Source organism: Natrix helvetica, assembly GCF_964273705.1.
Source record: "Natrix helvetica genome assembly, chromosome: 16".
Classification (NCBI taxonomy): domain Eukaryota; kingdom Metazoa; phylum Chordata; class Lepidosauria; order Squamata; family Natricidae; genus Natrix; species Natrix helvetica.
The window spans coordinates 3,660,150-3,679,070 of record NC_138563.1 but is presented as its reverse complement, the minus strand read 5'-3'; the positions used below and the strand labels follow the sequence as shown (position 1 = coordinate 3,679,070).

The window sequence follows — 18,921 nt, the reverse complement described above, 5'->3', positions numbered from 1 at the left end:
TGTGAGTTCACTCAAAAGCTTTCCCTGCAGGTTTATTGAATATTTTCTTTTATTTATCTTTTCATCTATCTATACATCCATGGAATCGTCTATCATATCTATCTATCCATCTATCTGTGTATCCATACATCCATCCATCCATCATCTCTCTCTCTCTGGAACACGGTGGCTCAGGGGCTAAGACGCTGAGCTTGTCGATCAGAAAGGTTGCCAGTTCAGCGACTTGAATCCCTAACAGGGTGAGCTCCCGTTCCTTGTCCCAGCTTCTGCCAAATTAGCAGTTCGAAAGCATGTAATAATGCGAGTAGAAAAATAGGAACCACCTTTGGTGGGAAGGGAACAGCCTTCCGCGCGTCTTCGGGGTTGAGTCATGCCGGCCACCTGACCACGGAGACGTCTTCGGACAGCGTTGGCTCTTCGGCTTTGAAACGGAGATGAGCACCGCCCCCTGGAGTCGGGAACGACTAGCACAGATGTGCGAGGGGAACCTTTAGCTTTAACTAGAGGATTACTTCTAAACTTTGAGAAAAGTGGCACAGTTTCCCTTCTATGAAATACCAATAAAAGGCGTTAAAAGAACCAGACCGGAGGGGTTTTGAGGGACTAGAAAACTCAGCTTCGTCATCATTTTAATCATATTTAGACTAGTCACCATTGCACTGAACGTCGTCAATTTGGCTTTTTGGTCCTTGCCCCTGAATCGGCCGAAGAGCACAAACTGTCCAGGAAACAGCAGTTGAGTTGGAGGGGCGTCTTCTGAATTTCAGGATCCCCCAACACAAGTCACCCACACCAAAATGGCGCCGATCCCTCGCTCCGCTGAGGAATCTGGGCTTCTGAACTCCCCAAAGACCATCGAACGAAGAAAAAAGGATTGCCACCCCCCGGCCCAAAATCCGGTCTTAACGTTGCCCTTCGAAATCGGAGTCCTGGGTGAGAAATGGGGGAACCTTTCCTGCCCAGGGTGTGTTTCCCTCCGGGCAGGAATTGTGCACGGACCCACGGAGGCGGCTGCAGCACACCTGCATGGGCAGTGATACCCTCCGTCCATCATCCACGGCTGCCCTGCTCTAACCAAACAATGGCCTTTTTCATACCCCAACCGCCTCCTTTGTAAGCGACGCAGGCGGGTGGAAGACTCTCAACCCACGATGACGCTAAAACCACAATGGAATCGGTGCTTCCAATGGTTGAGGAAGGCGCCCAACGCTAAAGTCACGGGCAAAGGGGGGATTTTCTTCTCCAGGACGGCCCCCACGCACCAGTTACTGTCCAGAAAGCCTGAAGGAAGAAGGAGGAGGAGGAGGCGTTAGTGGCAGCTTGGCCTAGGGGTTAAGGCACCGGGGTTAGGCAACCAGGCGAGGGTGAGTTCTAGCCCCACGTTAGTCATGAAAACTGACTGGGTGACTTTGGGCCAATCACTAGAGACTGGGAGTTCTAGTCCAGCCTTAGTCATGAAAACAGATTGGGGGAGAGAGATGATCACCTGGAGACTGGGAGTTCTAGTCCTTGTCTTGAAAACTGACCCTTAGGCACGAAAGCCAGCTGGGTGACTTTGGGCTAATCGCTAGGAGACGGTGAGTTCTAGTCCCACCTTAGCCATGAAAAAGGCTGGGTGACTTTGGGCCAATCACCAGGAGACAGGGAGTTCTAGTCCCATCTTAGGTGTAAAGCCAACTAGCTGACTTTGGGCTGATCACCAGGAGACAGGGAGTTCTAGTCCCATCTTAGGTGTAAAGCCAACTAGCTGACTTTGGGCTGATCACCAGGAGACAGGGAGTTCTAGTCCTGCCTTGGGCAGGAAAACTTTTGGCCAGCAAAATGGAAAGTACAGTTGTCCCTTAGATGAGAAAGGAATAATTGGCAGTGTGGGACCTACTGATGGTTTAATTTCACTCACCCTTGAAAATCATATTGGCTTCGGGCAGGTTGAGTTGATACCCGTAAGCGAAGCTTGTCTCTTGCAGCCGGGTGTTGGCTTCGAATTCCACGCCAACCTGAATCTACCAAGGAGAAGGGGGGGGAAATGGAAGTCAAACTCTAAAGCTATTGGGGCCCAGGAAAAGTGGAGGAGGAGAAGAAAAAGTCAAAGAAAGATGTGGAGGAGGAACAGGAGACATGAAGGAGGAAGGAAGAAGGAAGGAAGAGGAGGAGACAGTGGAGAAACAGAAGGTGGAGAAGAAAGAGATGAAGAAGGAAAGGAGGAGGAGGAGGATGAAGTGAAGAAAGATAGAGAGGAAGAGAAGGAAAAAAGGAGGAGGAAGAAAAGGAGGAGGAGGAGAGAGGAAGGTTAGGAGGAGAAGGAAAAGAAGAGATTAGACGGAGAAGAAGAAAAAGAAGAAGAAAAGAAAGAGATGAAGGTCGCAAGGAAAAAGATGAGAAGAAAAGTAGGGAAAAAAAGATGAAGGAGGAAGAGGGAAATGAGAAAACAAAAGGAAGATGAAAATTAGAAGGAAAAAAGGTGAGAAGAGAACAAGAAAGAGATGAAAATTAGAAGCAGGAGGAGAAAGAGTAAAGATCAGAAGGAGATGCAGAGAGAGCAGAGGAAGAGACGAATAAAGCAATGGAAGAAGAGGAGGGAGAGAAGGACAAGGTGAAGGAGAAAGAAAAGAAGGAGGAGGAGGAGGAATGGAGGCTCAACTCACCTGGTCATTAGCTCGGTGGTAGTAACTGGCATGGGCTCCGGCATACCCCAAATTAAGGGTAGCTATCCATTTGAGAGCTAAAATAAGGCAAAAATATGATTGAATATCATTTCTAATTATTAAATATATGGCATTTCTTCTTTAGGGCAGAGTGCAAATCAAAGAAGCATTAGAAACATGAAACTATCATAAAAACAAGACCTCCTAAGCCTTAATAGATCCTTTTTCCTTGACTCCATCCTGACTCCATCCAGATCCCAGATTCCATACGGGATTTCCAATCACCCAAAAAATACATTTCCTCTTAATTAAACATGACAATTTGGCCGTCTCTGCGAATTCTGTCATCTTCGCCCCACCATTCCCAACGTTCCCAATTATTGATCTACCAGGAATGGAGCCACGGATCCATCCAAAGTCCAACTTAACTCTTCAGCCGAACTTAAATATTTGATTTTGGATTATGCTCAGTGGGAGAGGTCAAAAGTTTCTTTTCTTTCTTTCTTTCCTTCTTTCTTTCCTTCTTTGACTTTCTCTTCTTCCTTCCTTCCTTCCTTCTTCCCTTTCCTTCCTTCTTTCCTTGTTTCTCTTGTATTCCTTTTCTCCTTCTTTTCCTTCCTTCCATTTCTCTTATATTCCCTTTCTTCTTTTCTTTTTCTTTCTTTCTTTGACTTTCTCTTCTTCCTTCCTTCTTTCCTTCTTTCTCTTATATTCCTTTTCTCCTTCTTTTTCTTCCTTCCATTTCTCTTATATTCCCTTTCTTTTCTTTTTCTTTCTTTCTTTCTTTCTTTCTTTCTTTCTTTCTTTCTTTGACTTTCTCTTCTTCCTTCCTCCCTTTCCTTCCTTCTTTCTCTTATATTCCTTTTCTTTTCTTTTTTCTTTCTTTCTTTGCCTTGTCTTTCTCTTCTTCTTTCCATTCCTTCCTTTCTTCTTTCCTTCTGTTTCTCTTACATTCCTTTTCTCCTTTTTCTTCCTTCCTTCCTCTCTCCCTTCTTTTCCTTCCTTCCTTCCATTTCTCTTATATTCCTTTTCTTTTCTTTTTCTTTCTTTTTTCTTTCTTTGCCTTGTCTTTCTCTCCTTCCTTCCGTTTCTTATATTCCTTTTCTCCTTCTTTTCCTCCCTCCCTCCCTCCCCTTTCTTTTCCTTCCTTCCTTCCTTCCATTTCTTATATTCCTTTCTTCTTTTCTCTCTCTCTCTCTCTGTTGTCTTTCTCTCCTCTCCTTCCTTCCTTCCTTCCTTCCTTCCTTCCTTCCACCCCCTCCCCTCTCATTTCTTTCTTTTTCCTGTTTTTCCTGGCTTCTCAACTCCTTCTTCCCCTGAAAAACAATACACTGTTCTTTTCAGAACTGTCTTTGGGACAGGCTGCAAGACAGCGAGGCCTGAAATTTACACTGCAGTTTAGGCATGTTGGCTTCTCTTGCTGTTCTTGTCCCCTGCTGTTTTTGATCGTGGTGGGGGGGGCATTTTTAGAGCACATAAGGTTCTGCAAACCACTCTTATCACTGGGAAATGCAGGAATTGTTGCTCTGATGGCATCCGGAGACCCCTGAATTGGGGACCATCCGATTCTCCCTCCGCGGCCCTAGGAAAGGAGCTACTCACCCGTGTACTTGCCAGCCAAAGTAACAATGGTTCCTTCTTCTCCGGCACGCCGGTGATATACCAGTTCACCCCCTAGGACCAACCGTGACGTCATGCTCTGGAGGAAGTGTGCCACCAGAATGACTGCATGGAACAGAAAACATGGGAATGGGTCACCACTGGCAGGGACGGCTCTTTTAGCCCGGCCGTTAAAAAGTGACCCCTGCATTAACCATTCCCGAGTTGCAAATGACAACTATCCGTTCGGTGGTATTGTTTAGCAGAAGATTTCCCAAAGTCAGTCAGTTTAAAATGTGTGGGAAGGGAGGAAGGAAGGAAGGAAGGAAGGGAGGGAGGGAGGGAAGGATGGAGAGGAAAGAAAAAGGGAGGGAAGGAGAGAAGGAAAAAAGAAGGGAAGGTGGGAGGGAAGGAAGGTGGGAGGGAGGGAAGGAATAAAGGAAGGGAAGAAGGGCGGGAGGGAGGGAAGGAAGGAAGGAAGAAGAGGAGGAGAGGAAAGAAGGAAGGAAGGAACAAAGGAAGGAAGGAGGGAGGGAGGGAGGGAGAGAAGGAACAAAGGAAGGAAGGAGACGAAAGAAGGAAGGAAGGAAAGAGGGAGGGAGAGCAGGAAGGAAGGTTGGAGGGAGGAAGGAAGGAAAGAAAGAAAGAAAAAGAAAGAAAGGAAGGGAAGGGAAAGAGGGAGGGAGGGACACCGAGAAAGGGAGACAAAGGCAGAGAGGGTGGGAGAGAAAGAAAAAGAAAATGGAAGGAAGAAAGGAGGTCGGGAGGGACGGAAGGAGAGGAAAGAAAGGAAGAGAAGGGAAGAAGGGAGGGAGGGAGGGAAGGAGGAAGGAAGATGGATGGGAGGAAGGACGAAAGACTGAGAGACAAAGACCATGAAAGAGAGGGTGGGAAAGAAAGAGAAAAAGAAAGAGAGAGACAAAGAGAATGGAAGGGGGAAAGAAGGAAAGGAAAAGAAAGACAGTAAATGGATGAATAATGGAAGAGATGCCCATCCCTGCCAAAGATTATCTGTGTGACCCACTCACTCACCGGATTCGCTGATCAGATCGGGGTTCCCCAGGGTCAAGGTGGCAGTGCAGTCATCTCCCCGATATTCTGTGTCAAACTGCCAAGTGGTGAATTTAGCCTGTTGAGTCTGGAACAGGGAGAATCAGTCAGGAATGGCCTTTTAAACAAAGAAATACACTTCACATCCTGAGCCATTCACAGTACCAAGGACAGAGAGAAAGAGAGTGAGGGGGAAAAAAACCAGGAATGCCGTAGGATAGAAGGAGGAGAGGGGTGGGGAAAGGCACACTTGAAGAAATCTAGCATCTCAAGGGAGACACTAACTTTCTACATGCAGGGAAATCCCTCCTTTCAAAACCTGGACCTGAACTGCCATCTTTCAAAATCACTATCCCCAATGGTACATATTTATTCCATAATACATAATATTCCATAATCGGTTTTGAATTCCCAACGGAGACGCAGGGAGAGAGGCCGCTGTTACCTGGAAAACTGCTTTGGTTCGTACCCGCTCCGCTATAAGATGGAGAATTTGGGCGCTGAGGCTCCCGACGTTGCTGATATCGCCAATAAGGGTGGGAAAAGTCTAGGAAAAAGAACCAGGGGGAAAAAAAGGATTGAATGAATCTTCTCTATATATAAAAATGACTCTGAGTGTCTGTGTGTACCAGCATAACTCTGGACGCCTGGAGCAATTTCAACCAAACTTGGTACACAGATGACTTACTCTCTGGCAACAAATACTGTGGGGGTAAGACACTCCTAACACCTCTCGGGGTGTGTGTTCTGTTAAGATACATCCTGTTGTGCCTTTAAATGACTTCTACCATACTGCCTTAAAATGGCTTCTACTGTACAGCACAGTGGAGTTGCGATGGTAATGGCTTCACAGTACTCCGCAAGGGGGGCTCCCTCTGGTAAGGGGGAAAATCCAACATTAGAAATTTCATTTGATCCGGACATTTTCCCCCTATAAATAAATACCTGGGCAACGCCGCGTTATCAACTAGTTAAAAAAATAAAAACTCTCTTTCAAAGCTTATAATTTTGGCTGAAATTGCACTGCATTTCCAAGAAACTTTTCAATTATCCAAGAAACTTTTCAATTATTAATCCTTCTTCCAGGGCCTGTTTATTTCTTGATTTCTGGTAAAAGGAAAATAACATTTTTGCCCATTCTAGGAAAATGGGCTTTAAAAAAAAATTAAACATGTAATTTTAATTGAATTGAATTATTTTAAAACTTTAAATATTTAAGTGTTTTTAAAAACATTCTTTGAAATAAATGATTTTAACTGAGTTTTTTTTTTAAATAAATGACTCAAGATAGTGGACAAAACTGATACTTTCTCTTCCTATTTTCTCCCACAACGACAGCCCTGTGAGGTTGGGTTGGGAGAAGAGGGAGGGACTGGCCTAAAGCCACTCAATGGGCTAAGGCGGGACTAGAATTCACCGTCTCCTGGTGATTGGTCCAAAGTGACACAGCTGACTTTTACGCCTAAGGCGGGACTAGAACTCACTGCCACCTTGTGATTGGCCCAAAGTCACAAAGTGGTCTTCATATCTAAGGCGGGACTAAAACTTACTGTCTCCTGCTGATTGGCTCAAAGTCACCAAGCCATCTTCATATCTAAGGCGGGACGAGGACACACTGTCTACTGGTGATTGGCCCAAAGTTACCCAGCGGGCTTTCATGCCTAAAGCGGGACTAGAATTCACCGTTACCTTGTGATTGGCCCAAAGACACCTAGCTGGCTTTCGTGCCTAAGACAGGACTAGAACTCACCGTCACCTTGTGATTGGTCTAAAGACACCTAGCTGGCTTTCGTGCCTAAGGCAGGACTAGAACTCACCGTCTCCTGGTGATTGGCCCACCCTGCTGCCTTTCATACCTAAGGACAGTTAACTCACCTGATTTTACAAGCCATACTTCAAGGGATCCAAAATCCACCCACTCGTAACCTGGGAATTAGGACCCAAAAGACAAATTAAATCCCATTTTGACCGGAAATAAATCTGTTTTCGCTCACCTCTGTAGGACTGAGCTGCTGGTCTCCCACATACGTCGTATTCAGATGGTAACCTGAGTGGCCAACGGTACTCATGTGAATGGTATGGGAAACCTGCAGGGGGAAAAAAAAAACCAGCAGCAAGCTTTAAATCAGAAGACCAGGCATGCAGGTAGTCCTCATTGAGCCCAAAACGTTTGCCGCGAAGTGAAATGGTTGTTATGTGAGCTTTGCCCCGTTTTACGGCCTTCCTGGCTGCAGTGGTTTTTTTTTATATATAAGTTTTTTTTTATTTTCAAAACAAACACAACACATCCTTCTTTACACACTGTAGGAAGTGTATCAGTTCCGTGCTTTCGTGCATCTCTTCCACAGTCAACAAGCATAATTCATATTTTAACGCAAGTATTTTAAACTCAGATATTTATACGTGTTACCGTCATCACACCTCCATTTTCATTTGACTACAATTGTTTAAACGTCCTTCATCATAAAATATGCCAAGATTTAATACATAACCACATACTGGCATTTCATTTACTCTTTCTAAAATCCTCCAATAACACCGAATCCTTATGTCCTATTCTAGCTAAACATCCATAATATTGAATAACAAAGTTTTCTAATCCTTCTTTCCAAATCATTGTTTACAATTTACATCCCATTTCCTTATGTTGTACCCATACATACATACATACATACATACATACATACATATATACGTTGTTATCATTATCCCTCCTTTAGTTGACTGTATCCTGCATCATATCATTTCCCCCCCTAATAAGCAAGACTTAACTGAATCTAACTTAATTCTTTTTTTAATTAACCTTTATATGTAATCCAAAAGGATTTCTAATCTTCCTTTCATGGGTACCATTCAATATTCATATCCAATTATTACTTAGCATAAGACTATACATTGTATACATTATTATCATTAATAATAACAATAATAATAATAATAATAATAATAATAATAATAATAATAATAATAATAATAATATATACAATTATTAAACAGTGCTGGCTGCAGTGGTTAAGTGAAGCCCTGCAGGTACCACAATTGTTAAGCGAATCCGGGGCTGTGGGTCAGTAGGTCGCAAAAAGGGACCATGTGACCTCGCCCCCCCGTCACAAACACGAGTCGGTTGCCAAGTGTCAGAATTTTAACCGTGGGGAGTCTGCAATGGGCGTAAGTGTGAAACAGCGTCCTAAGTCCCGTTGTTCAGTGCTGCTGTAATTTCGACTGGCCACTAAACGAACTTATCCGTAGAAGACAACTTAGTTTAATGTTTGTTTGCTGGCTGGGGTGGGGGAAGAGATAGCGTTCCCTCCTTCCATGACTCCACACAACCACCCCCTTGCGAGGCAGGCTAAGGTATTACGGAGCCCATCATCCACTACCGATCCCTAGAAGCAAGGAGACTCACCTGGAAATGGCTACTGAGAGATTTATTAATTATCAGTTTGACGCCTTCTATTTGTTGCGGGAAAACATCTGGAATGGAAACGGTAAAAAAAAAGAGAGAATTTGAAGCCACCTTTAAATGTATTATTATTATTATTATTATTATTATTATTATTATTATTCATAAACATTTTGAATATAGTGTATTCTCAGGGTATATAAAAAAAGAGAGAATACCACCAAATTCAGAGAGCACCAAACACCCCACAGTCCTTCCTCCTCCTCTTCTTCCCCCTCTTCTTCTTCCTCCTCTTCCCTCCTCCTCCTCCTCCTCCTCTCCACAATCCTCATTCCCTTCTAGCCCTGATAATGCCACCTAGCTGGGCCATGAAACGTCTGGGAGCCAACCACCAGGCTCAGAGAGCCCCCAAGGGCCTGCCAATCAAATCTATCCCTATAGAAGCAAAATAAAAAATAAAATAAAAAATAAATACGTTTTACCTTTGCATTTGCGGTGAAGTTCGTCAAAGCTACCCGGGTTGGAGAGTCCTTCAGCCCGGCGAGCCCCTTTCCGTGGGGCAGAGAAGGGAGCCAATATATTCCCCATATCTTCTCCCTCCCTCCCTCCCTCCCTCCCCCCTTCACCTTAAGCCTGGCTACCTAACCAAGGCTTGTCCCATCCGTTTAACCACGATTGAAGGGTTGTGTTATTTCACACCAGGGAACCCCTCCTGAGCGGCTCCCGGGGAATCCAGGGGTGGGAGGAAAAATAATAATAATAATCCTTTGGCAGACATGAGGATGGAAAATAAAAATAGAATAGATGCTTCCTCTTGCTTGGAAAAATGGGGAGGGGGGGAAGAATGGGAGGCTTGGGTTTTTTTTGGGGGGGCGCAGAAATAATGCTTGAGGGAGGGCTGGGGGGGAACCAGACCCCCTTTTTTTCAAAGGGCAGATTGGCTGGGGGAAAAAAGGGGGGGTCAGAAAGGCGTCAGGCATTCAGAGACACCCCCCCAGTTTTCCTTCCCCCCCTCGGTGATCTTGATGGGGGCAGCCATCTTCCCCGCCCCGCTCCTCCTTTTCTCTCCCCCCCCCACCCCGCCCTCTTTTTCAAAGGATGCGATTGGTCCTCGGAGGAGCGGAAGCCGAGCTGAGCAGCTGATTGGATGGATACAATGTAGCCAGCGGGCCCTTTGATCTCTTCCCCGCTTTCCCTTTCACGCCGCTCTCTGATTGGCTGGAAATGTTGCGCGAACGTTCGGGGGGGGGGCTTTTGGCGGCGGCGGTCCCTCCTCGTGCCCCCCCCCCGGGTAAACCTCCGTTCTCGGGTTTGAACAGACTGTTGTAACTTGTTGTAACTTGATTTTACAAGCCATACTTTGAGGAACCCCAAATCCACCCACCCATAACTTGGGAATTAGGAGCCAAAATGTTTCTACCTACCTACCTCTGTCATCCATCTATATCCCTCCATCCTTCTGTCCACCCATCTATCACTTCTACCTATCACATCTGTCTAATTATCTCTCTCTCTCTCTCTCTCTCTCTCTCTCATCTATCTATCTATCTATCTATCTATCTATCATCTATCTATCTATCTATCTATCTATCAACTATCTATCTATCATCTATCTATCATTATCTATCACTATCTATCTATCTAATCTATCTATCTATCTATCTATCATCTATCTATCTAATCTATCATCTATCTATCATCTATCTATCTATCATCTATCTATCTATCTATCTATCTATCTATCTATCTATCTATCATCTATCTATCTATCTATCATCTATCTATCTATCTATCTATCTATCTATCATCTATCTATCTATCTATCATCTATCTATCTATCTATCATCTATCTATCATCTATCTATCATCTATTATCTATCTATCTATCTATCTATCATCTATCTATCATCTATCTATATCTATCTATCTATCTATCATCTATCTATCTATCTATCTATCTATCTATCTATCTATCTATCTATCTATCTTTCTTTCTTTCTATCTATCTATCTATCTACCTACCTACCTACCTACCTACCTACCTACCTATCTATATGTCTACCCCACCTTTCTCCCCTAAGGTCTCTGAGAGATTTTCCAACCACCATAATAAAATAATATAAAAACAAGAAGACAGAATAATAAGATTGGAAGTGACCCCTCTTGTTCTGTTAAAACAAAAATTAAGTAATAGGTTTGCACACAAAGAAGCCTCAGTGGATTGGTTATAGGTTGTGGACCACCTGTACCTTAGGTGTCCGATTCCCCCAAATTTTGGAAAATGCCACGAAAGCCTTCCCTCTCTCTGACACCTGCCGGACCTTTATTTGATGCCCTTAGCCCCCCAAAAAGCCGTTTCATTTTTTTAAAATTCTAAAACCCCACGAAGAGTGAGCACGGTGTCCCCTAATGATTAATCTTGTACGATTAATGATTGTTTCCAGATCTTGAAATTCAGGGAAGGCCTGGAAAAACCAAGTTGAATGGCCGTGGAGTTTACCACCTACAAGCCACAAGCCAACAACCTCCCCCTCCCTTCCATTTCCCGTGATGCTCAGTTTTCCAGAACTTTGGAATTTGAGAACAAACATTGGGACTCCTCCTGATCCTTTCGTTCCTCCTAGAGTCGGGAACGAGTAGCACGTATGTGCAAGGGGAGCCTTCTTTACCGTACTATTATATAGTTATATTATTAATATCATTGTGGTGAATATAACAACAAATGTGTGGATTATGACTGTTCAAATAACTGTACACAGGTCACACACTGTTTGATGGGAGATGCAGGTCATAGAAATAAAACATGGGAAGGAAAAAAGAAAAAAAAGTACCCCAGAATTCAGGAACCTGAATGAGTAAAAAAAATAAGACTTAATCCTACACTTCCTTGCATTGTTTGGATCTCTCGAAACTGTGACAAGGAGCTCAAAGTTGGTGACAGATTAACTCCTGAGTTAAAAAAGCAGGTGATTGATTGACCCACATATCCTGAACAAGGCAGCATTTTTCCCCCCTACCCTCCGCTTCCTTGTAACGTACCCCAATGCCCATCCTGTTAGCCTCACAATCTCACAACAACAACAAAGTCAATTGAAAGGAAGAGAGGAGCGAAGGGATCACGAGTCCCAGTGTTTGCTCTCCAATTCCGAAGTTCTGGAAAACCAGATTAACCAATTTAATAGGTGAACAGATTAACAGAGTTGGAAGGGACCTTGTAGGTCATCTAGTCCAACCCCCCCCCCGCCCAAGTAGGAGACCCTACATCATTTTTGACAGTCCAGTCTCTTCTTGAAAGTCTCAAGTGATAAAGCTCCCACAACTTCCAAAGGCAACCTCTGTTCCATCGGTTGAATCTCTCCTCGATCAGTTTCCATCCATTATTCCTTGTCTGGCGCTTTGGAGAATAGCTCAACCCCCTTCCTCGTCTCTGGGGAAGCCCCTCAAATATTGGAAGATGCTATTCCTGTCTCCCCTGGTCCTTCTCTTCCCTAGACCAGCCATGCCCGGTTCCTGCAACCGTTCGTCGTCATAGGTTTTTAGCCTCCAGGCCTTTGATCATCTTAGATAGATTCAGATTAACAAGAGTTGGAAGGGACCCTGTAGGTCATCTAGTCCAACCCCCTCCCCGCCCAAGCAGGAAACCTTACACCATTTTTTACATTTTTACATTTATGTTTTCATTTGGGGTGGTGGGGCAGCTGGAGGAGGAGGTGCCCATCGGATGTTTCTCTGCCCATCATGGATTTTCTTTTTAGAAAGCAATTTTCTCTGCTCTGTTTGTTTTAGTCTTTCATAAATCAGTCACCTTGCCGCGTTGGAGGTTAATGTCCAGGAGATAAGAGAAAATTGAGACATTGTCCTTTCCTTGCTCCTAAATTGCCAAAACAGCTGTTTCAGGCTGGCTTTCCCTGCTCCCTCCTGGGCCAAGCCAAAAAACGCCAATCAGTCCTTGATTTACGACTGTTCACTAGTTGACCGTTTGAAAGGGACCAAAGGCCTTTTAATTCGTGCTTACGACCGCCGGGGGCATCCTTACGACCGCTGTGATCAAAATTCAGGCGCTTGGCGATGGACTCATATTGAGAACGGGGGCAGCATCCTTGGGGGGGGGGGTCACGCAATCCCAACGGTGGCCTATTGCAACTTTCTTCCATTGTTAAGGGGGTCACTGCAGCGGTTAAATTAGTAACACGGTCATTAAGTGAATCAGGCGTTCCCCTTGAGTTTGTGGGTGAGAAGGTTGTAAAAGGGGATGACGTGACCCCGGGATGCTGAGACCGTCATAAATACGGGTCAGTTGCCCACCGTTTGAACTTTAACAGATTTAACAGAGTTGGAAGGGGCCTTGGAGGTCATCTAGTCCAACCCCCTGCTCAAGCAGGAGACCCTACACCATTCCAGACAAATGGCTGTACAGTCTCTTCCTGAAAACCTGATGAGTGATAGAGAAGGAAGGAAGGAAGGAAGGAAGGAAGGAAGGAAGGAAAGAGGGAGGGAGAGAGGGAAGGAAAAAAGAATAGCAGAATAACAGAATTGGAAGGGACCTTGTAGGTCATCTAGTCCAACCCCCTGTTCACGGAGGAGATCTAATCAGGTGACCATGGGGAAGCTGCAATGGTCGTGTGAAAAACGGCCGTGCTACTTTTTCCAGTGCTGTCGTAACTTTGAACGGTCACTAAATGAATAGTAAGTAGAGGGGTTTGAGGGGGTTGGACTAGAAGACCTCCAAGGTCCCTTCCAACTTTGTTACTCTTAGTATTACCTGTATTTTTTTTCCCCATAGTGGGTTTTTTTTTTTGAGCTCGCTCATAGTACCTTGATGGGACAGTCTAGATGTCCTTTTAGGAGACACATATTCAGCAAAGACTGAAAACAGGAGAATTGGGATTTCAACCTGTGCTTTGCCCCCTGGCAAACCTTCATTTTCTGGTTTGAACAGAATGTTATCATTCAACTGTGTGTGCATAACGGGGAAAAAGAACGAAGATCACTGTTTACACACACCCAGACAAATCTACTTACACAATTTTTTACGCAAGCCACAATTGTCCCGTTCCCAAGAGAATTGAGGGGGGGGGCTGGTTTAGACAGGGAGGGGAAGGGGACCCACCAAGGGCCAATCGTTTTCTAGGAAAGATTAGCGAGAGGGGCTGTACTTATAGGAAAGGGTATAAAAATTCTTCGACTCGGATTAAAACACATTTCTTCCCCAGATATTCTCCTTTAAATCGCAGGTAAGGCTCAATGGCTTTTCTTTAAAAAAATGAAAAGAAACAAGTAATTTGGTCTCTTAAAATTTAAATCTATGTATCTATCATCTTTCTGTCTATCTATATTTCTTTTTTCCCTTTCTATTTATTATCTATCCTTTATCTATCTATCCTTTATCTATATCTATTTTTAATCTCTCTCCATCTTTTATTTATTATCAATCTATTTATCTATCTAATCTACCTTCTACTTATTATCTCTATCTCTATGTATTTATATGTGTCTGTCTGTCTATCTATCTTCAATTTATTATATCAATCTTCTATTTATTATATCTATCATCTATCTATCTTTTATTATCTATCTACTATTTATTATTTATCTATCTTTTATTTATTATCTATCTATTCTTTTTTATTATCTATCTATTCTTTTTTATTATCTATCTATTCTTTTTTATTATCTATCTTTTATTATTTATCTATCTACTATTTATTATCTATCTATTCTATTTTTTATTATCTATTCTATTTTTTATTATCTATCTATCTTTTATTATCTATCTACTATTTATCATTTATCTATCTTTTATTTATTATTTATCTATTCTATTTTTTATTATCTATCTATCTACTATTTATCATATCTATCTATTTTTTTAATTAATTCTAATTACAATTTCTGAGCGTGTGATTTGCTAAGGCTTTTGAATCTCCTGGCCTCCGCCTTGCGAATTGATTTGCAGTATTCAAGTAAGTCAACTTTCTTTTTATAGCCCTGTCCAAACCTCAAATGCCCATTAAATAAACGGCTTATAAGTTGAGGAGTTTTCTGGCATTTCGAGAATCAAAGTTTCTAGTCCCTTCGATGGCATTAAAAAAAAAACAATCCAAAATTCAACTGGCTGAGTTATAAATTTGCAAATGATAAGCGGGATGAGCTAGGCAAGGAATGGCCTTAAACCTGTTATTTTCCCCCTCTTCTCTGTCTTTCTCTTTCTTCTCCGCAAATTCCCCCATCCCGCTTTCTCTCCAGGAGTAGGGTGAAGTCAAAGCTTGTCCCAAAATGAAGGTTTTTGCCCTGACCGTACTGCTGATTAGCATCTGCTGTGTACAAGGTATGTAAAAGTGTCTGGTTTGGTTCATCGTAACATTAAAAAAAAAGATGTTGAGACTCTGGAAAGAGTGCAGAGAAGAGCAACAAAGAGGATTAGGGGACTGGAGGCTAAAACATAGGAAGAACGGTTGCAGGAACTGGGTATGTCTAGTTTAATGAAAAGAAGGACTAGGGGAGACATGATAGCAGTGTTCCAATATCTCAGGGGGTTGCCCCAAAGAAGAGGGAGTCAAGCTATTCTCCAAGGCACCCGAAGGCAGGACAAGAAGCAACGGATGGAAATTAACCAAGGAGGGAAGCAACTTAGAACTAAGGAGAAATTTCCTAACAATGAGAACAATTAATCAGTGGAACAGCCTGCCTCCAGAAGTTGCAGGTAGTACATCACTGGAGGTTTTCAACCTGGGTATGTATCTGGAATGGTCTCGGGTCTCGGGCTTGACTAGATGACCTCCAAGGTCCCTTCCAACTCTGTTACTCCACGAGACAGAGACATTGGCCGCGACAAGGTTTTGAAGGGGGCCAGCCAATTTCCACCAATCGGGAAAGGAGCCCAATTTTATACGGAATGACAGAATCTACTTACTAACTAAGGGACACGGCGGCTCAGTGGCTAAGACGTTGAGCTGGTCCATCCGAAAGGTGTCGGCGGTTCGAATCCCTCGCGCCGTGTAACGGGGGGAGCTCCCGATATTCCTTCGAAAGGCGGTTTTGCCAGGCCTTTGCTGAAAGTGAAGGAGAGGAATTCACATTTGTTTAATAAAAACAGAGACTAAAACATATGAAGAACGGTTGCAGGAACTGGGGATGTCTAGTTTAAAAGAAAGAAGGACTAGGGGAGACATGATAGCATTGTTCCAATATCTCAGGGGTTGCCACAAAGAAGAGGGAGTCAAGCTATTCTCCAAGGCACCTGAGGGTAGAACAAGAAGCAATGGGTGGAAACTAATCAAGGAGAGAAGCAACTTAGAACTGAGGAGAAACTTCCTGACAGTAAGAACAATTAATCAGTGGAACAGAAGTTGCCTCCAGAAGTTGTGAATGCCCCAACACTGGAAGTCTTTAAGAAGATGTTGGATAGCTATTTGTCTGAAACGGTATAGGGTTTCCTGCCTAGGCAGGGGGTTGGACTAGAAGACCTCCAAGGTCCCTTCCAACTCTGCTATTGTATTATTGTATTGTAAAAGGGTTTTGTCTGCTTCCTGCTTTTGGGGGGAAATCTAGGATTAGAACAATGTTTTTTAATGCTGGGGTAACTTGGAACAGTTGCTAAACGAAGGGTTGGAAATCGAGGGTCAACTGTATTTTATAGTCGCTCCACTTGGCTTTGATTATCATTTGTGCTTCTTATTTTGATTTTATACACAGGTGGCTTAGTGAAACGGCAAGCCGAGGAAGACCCTCAGGGGGGAGGAGTCCCAACTGCCTTTACCGCTCAGTTCAATGAATTTGTCCGGAGGTTGCAACAGGAAAGCCAAGGATTGGCTACATCCATCAAAGAGAGCTTTGGGCAAACCTCCTTACAGGACTTAAGGACCCAATTTGAGTAAGAGCTGGGTTTTTCCCCCCTAAGGCCAGATGCACCAAAGCACCATAGGATAGGATAGGATTTTGGAATATAGAATAGGGATAGGGATAGGGATAGGAATATTGGAATAGAATTGAATTTTGGAATATATTAAAATAGAATAAGAATAAGAATACAATACAATAGAAAATATGGAATAGAATGGAATGGAATAGAATAGAAGAGTAGAATAGAATAGGAATATTGGAATAGAATGGAATAATAGAATAGAATAAACTCTAGAATGGAATGGAATAGACTATAGAATGGAATAGAATTTTGGAACAGAATAGAATAAGAATAGAATAGAATAGAATAGAAAATATGGAACAGAATAGAATAGAATGGAACAGAATAGAATAATAGAATAGAATAGGAATATTGGAATAGAATAGATAGAATAAGAATAGAATAAGAATAGAATAAGAATAGAATAAGAATAGAATAAGAATAGAATAGAATAGAATAGAATAGAATAAACTATAGAATGAACTATAGAAGGGAATAGAATTCTAGAATAGAATTTTGGAACAGAATAGAATTTTGGAATAGAACAGAATTTTGGAATAGAATAGAATACAATACAATAGAAAATATGGAATAGAGTAGAATAGGAATAGAATAGAATAAGAATAGAATAAGAATAAAATAGAATAGAATAAACTATAGAATGGAATGGAATGGAATAGACTATAGAATGGAATAGAATAGAATAGAATTTTGGAATAGAATTTTGGAATATAATAGAATTTTGGAATAGAATAGAATTAGAAATAATAGAAATAGAAATAAAATAGAAATGGAACGGAATGGAATAGAACAGAAGTTTGGAATAGAATAGAAATAGAATAGAGCTGGAAGGGACCTTGGAGGTCTTCTAGTCCAGCCTCCTGCTCAACCACAACCGTCATAAATACGAACTAGTTGTCAAGCATCCAAATATAAATCAAGTGACCCTGGGGATGCTGCAACGGTTATTTGTGTGGGAAACACTCCCCCACCTCTGTCCCCAGACACGTCACTTTTTTCAGTGCTGCCGTGACTTCGAGGGGTCCCTAAAGGAACTGTGGGTAAGTCGAAGGAACTGAGCTGCGTTCAGATCACGCTCGGCGTTTTGGTTTGGTTGAAAATGGAGCCTCCACGTTCTGCATCAGTCTACCTTAGGGGTGGAGCGGCCCCGGGTTAAAAGCTATTCTAAGGCGCTGTTGGGCGGTAGAAAGCGGACAAGCTTCACTCCTGCTTATTATTATTTTTACTTCCCCTCCCCTCCCTCCCTGCAGAACGGCGTTCCAGCAATTCCAGGACAGTTTTCATCCCCTCACCGAACAGGTGAGGGAAAATGTGGGCCAATTGTTCACCATCCCTCGTCTTGTCCAGCAAGCCCCCGAAGAGCAGGTGTAAAGTCGACGCTTCTCGAAATGGAGTCCTCTGTTTCCTTCGGCCCCCGGGATGTATATTTGGCAAAATCCGGGCAACCTTTTCCCTGAATCGAAACTGTTGAGACCCTAAGACCGGTTGCAATAAAGATAATTCAGTTCTTCTTCCCGTATCCGTGTGTCTAGTCGATCGAATATTCGAGTGCTAAGTGGAGACGAGCTTCGGGTCGCGAGGTTGTGGCCCGCCACCGGTGTAGTCGGACAGTGAGGAGGTTGGGGAGGAACATGGGTCAGTCCTGGGGGGTTGAGGAAAGCTCAGATGAGGTCTCTGCGTCGGAGGCAGAGAGGAGATAGACAGCAGTGAGGCAGAGGAACAGCTGGAGCCTGTTTCCATTGTGTGCCTGCGCAGAGCTGCCAGAAGACGAGAACAACTAAGAAAGCAGGGTCGACTTAGGAGTAAAGCTACAACTTGGAGGTGATTGGCCCCTTCCATGGGCAACAAAAGAGGAGCGAATGGGGAGGGGGCTTTTGCAGGAAACAATCCGTTCCTTCGGTCATTTCAAGAGTGGAAAGTTCTGTTTGTGACTATAAGAGACTCTCTGCCAAGTTTTTGCCTTGCCCTGCGTTTGGAAACTAGTTGTCTGGCAGCTGTCCAAGCGAGATAAGGTTCGTGTGGATAAACGTTCCTCGGAAAGACTGTTTGCTAAGCCTTGCAGGCTGTCGTGTAAATAAACGGGGTCTGGCCAAGACTCTGCTTCTTGTTGTTTAAGGAAGCCTGGGTCAGATCCTCCGATTTTGCATTCTGGACAATAACTTCCGCTTTGGTTTCCTGCTTTTTGGGGTGCCTGGCTTCCAGGAATCCCGGCCTGCCAACTAAATCATTACATTAAATCATCAGCCTCGGGAATGCGTTGCCAGGCCTTTGGTTCTATGGGACTCAAACCCCACTTAGAA

The 18,921-nt window shown here is 43.3% G+C and overlaps 2 protein-coding genes across 3 annotated transcripts; one reads left to right on the top strand and one right to left on the bottom strand.

Moving 5' to 3' along the window:
- Nucleotides 1-216: 216 nt before the first annotated feature.
- On the bottom strand, nucleotides 217-9,765 carry TOMM40L (translocase of outer mitochondrial membrane 40 like). The gene is made up of 9 exons (XM_081968254.1): nucleotides 9,180-9,765; nucleotides 8,701-8,768; nucleotides 7,289-7,381; nucleotides 5,740-5,841; nucleotides 5,277-5,382; nucleotides 4,248-4,370; nucleotides 2,646-2,722; nucleotides 1,901-2,003; nucleotides 217-1,281 (listed from the first exon to the last, which is right to left on the bottom strand). The coding sequence occupies exons 1-9, from the start codon at nucleotides 9,283-9,285 to the stop codon at nucleotides 1,142-1,144; spliced, it is 918 nt and encodes a 305-aa protein (XP_081824380.1). The 5' UTR covers nucleotides 9,286-9,765; the 3' UTR covers nucleotides 217-1,141.
- On the top strand, nucleotides 7,413-18,140 carry LOC309400000 (apolipoprotein A-II-like). Of its 2 annotated transcripts, none has more exons than XM_081968299.1 (4): nucleotides 7,413-7,422; nucleotides 14,941-15,025; nucleotides 16,393-16,570; nucleotides 17,872-18,140. In XM_081968299.1, the coding sequence occupies exons 2-4, from the start codon at nucleotides 14,974-14,976 to the stop codon at nucleotides 17,990-17,992; spliced, it is 351 nt and encodes a 116-aa protein (XP_081824425.1). In that variant the 5' UTR covers nucleotides 7,413-7,422; nucleotides 14,941-14,973; the 3' UTR covers nucleotides 17,993-18,140. The 2 variants fall into 2 exon arrangements, with proteins under 2 accessions (XP_081824425.1, XP_081824426.1); XM_081968300.1 differs by lacking the exon at nucleotides 7,413-7,422 and adding an exon at nucleotides 13,881-13,931 and having other exon boundaries at nucleotides 14,944-15,025.
- Nucleotides 18,141-18,921: the final 781 nt, after the last annotated feature.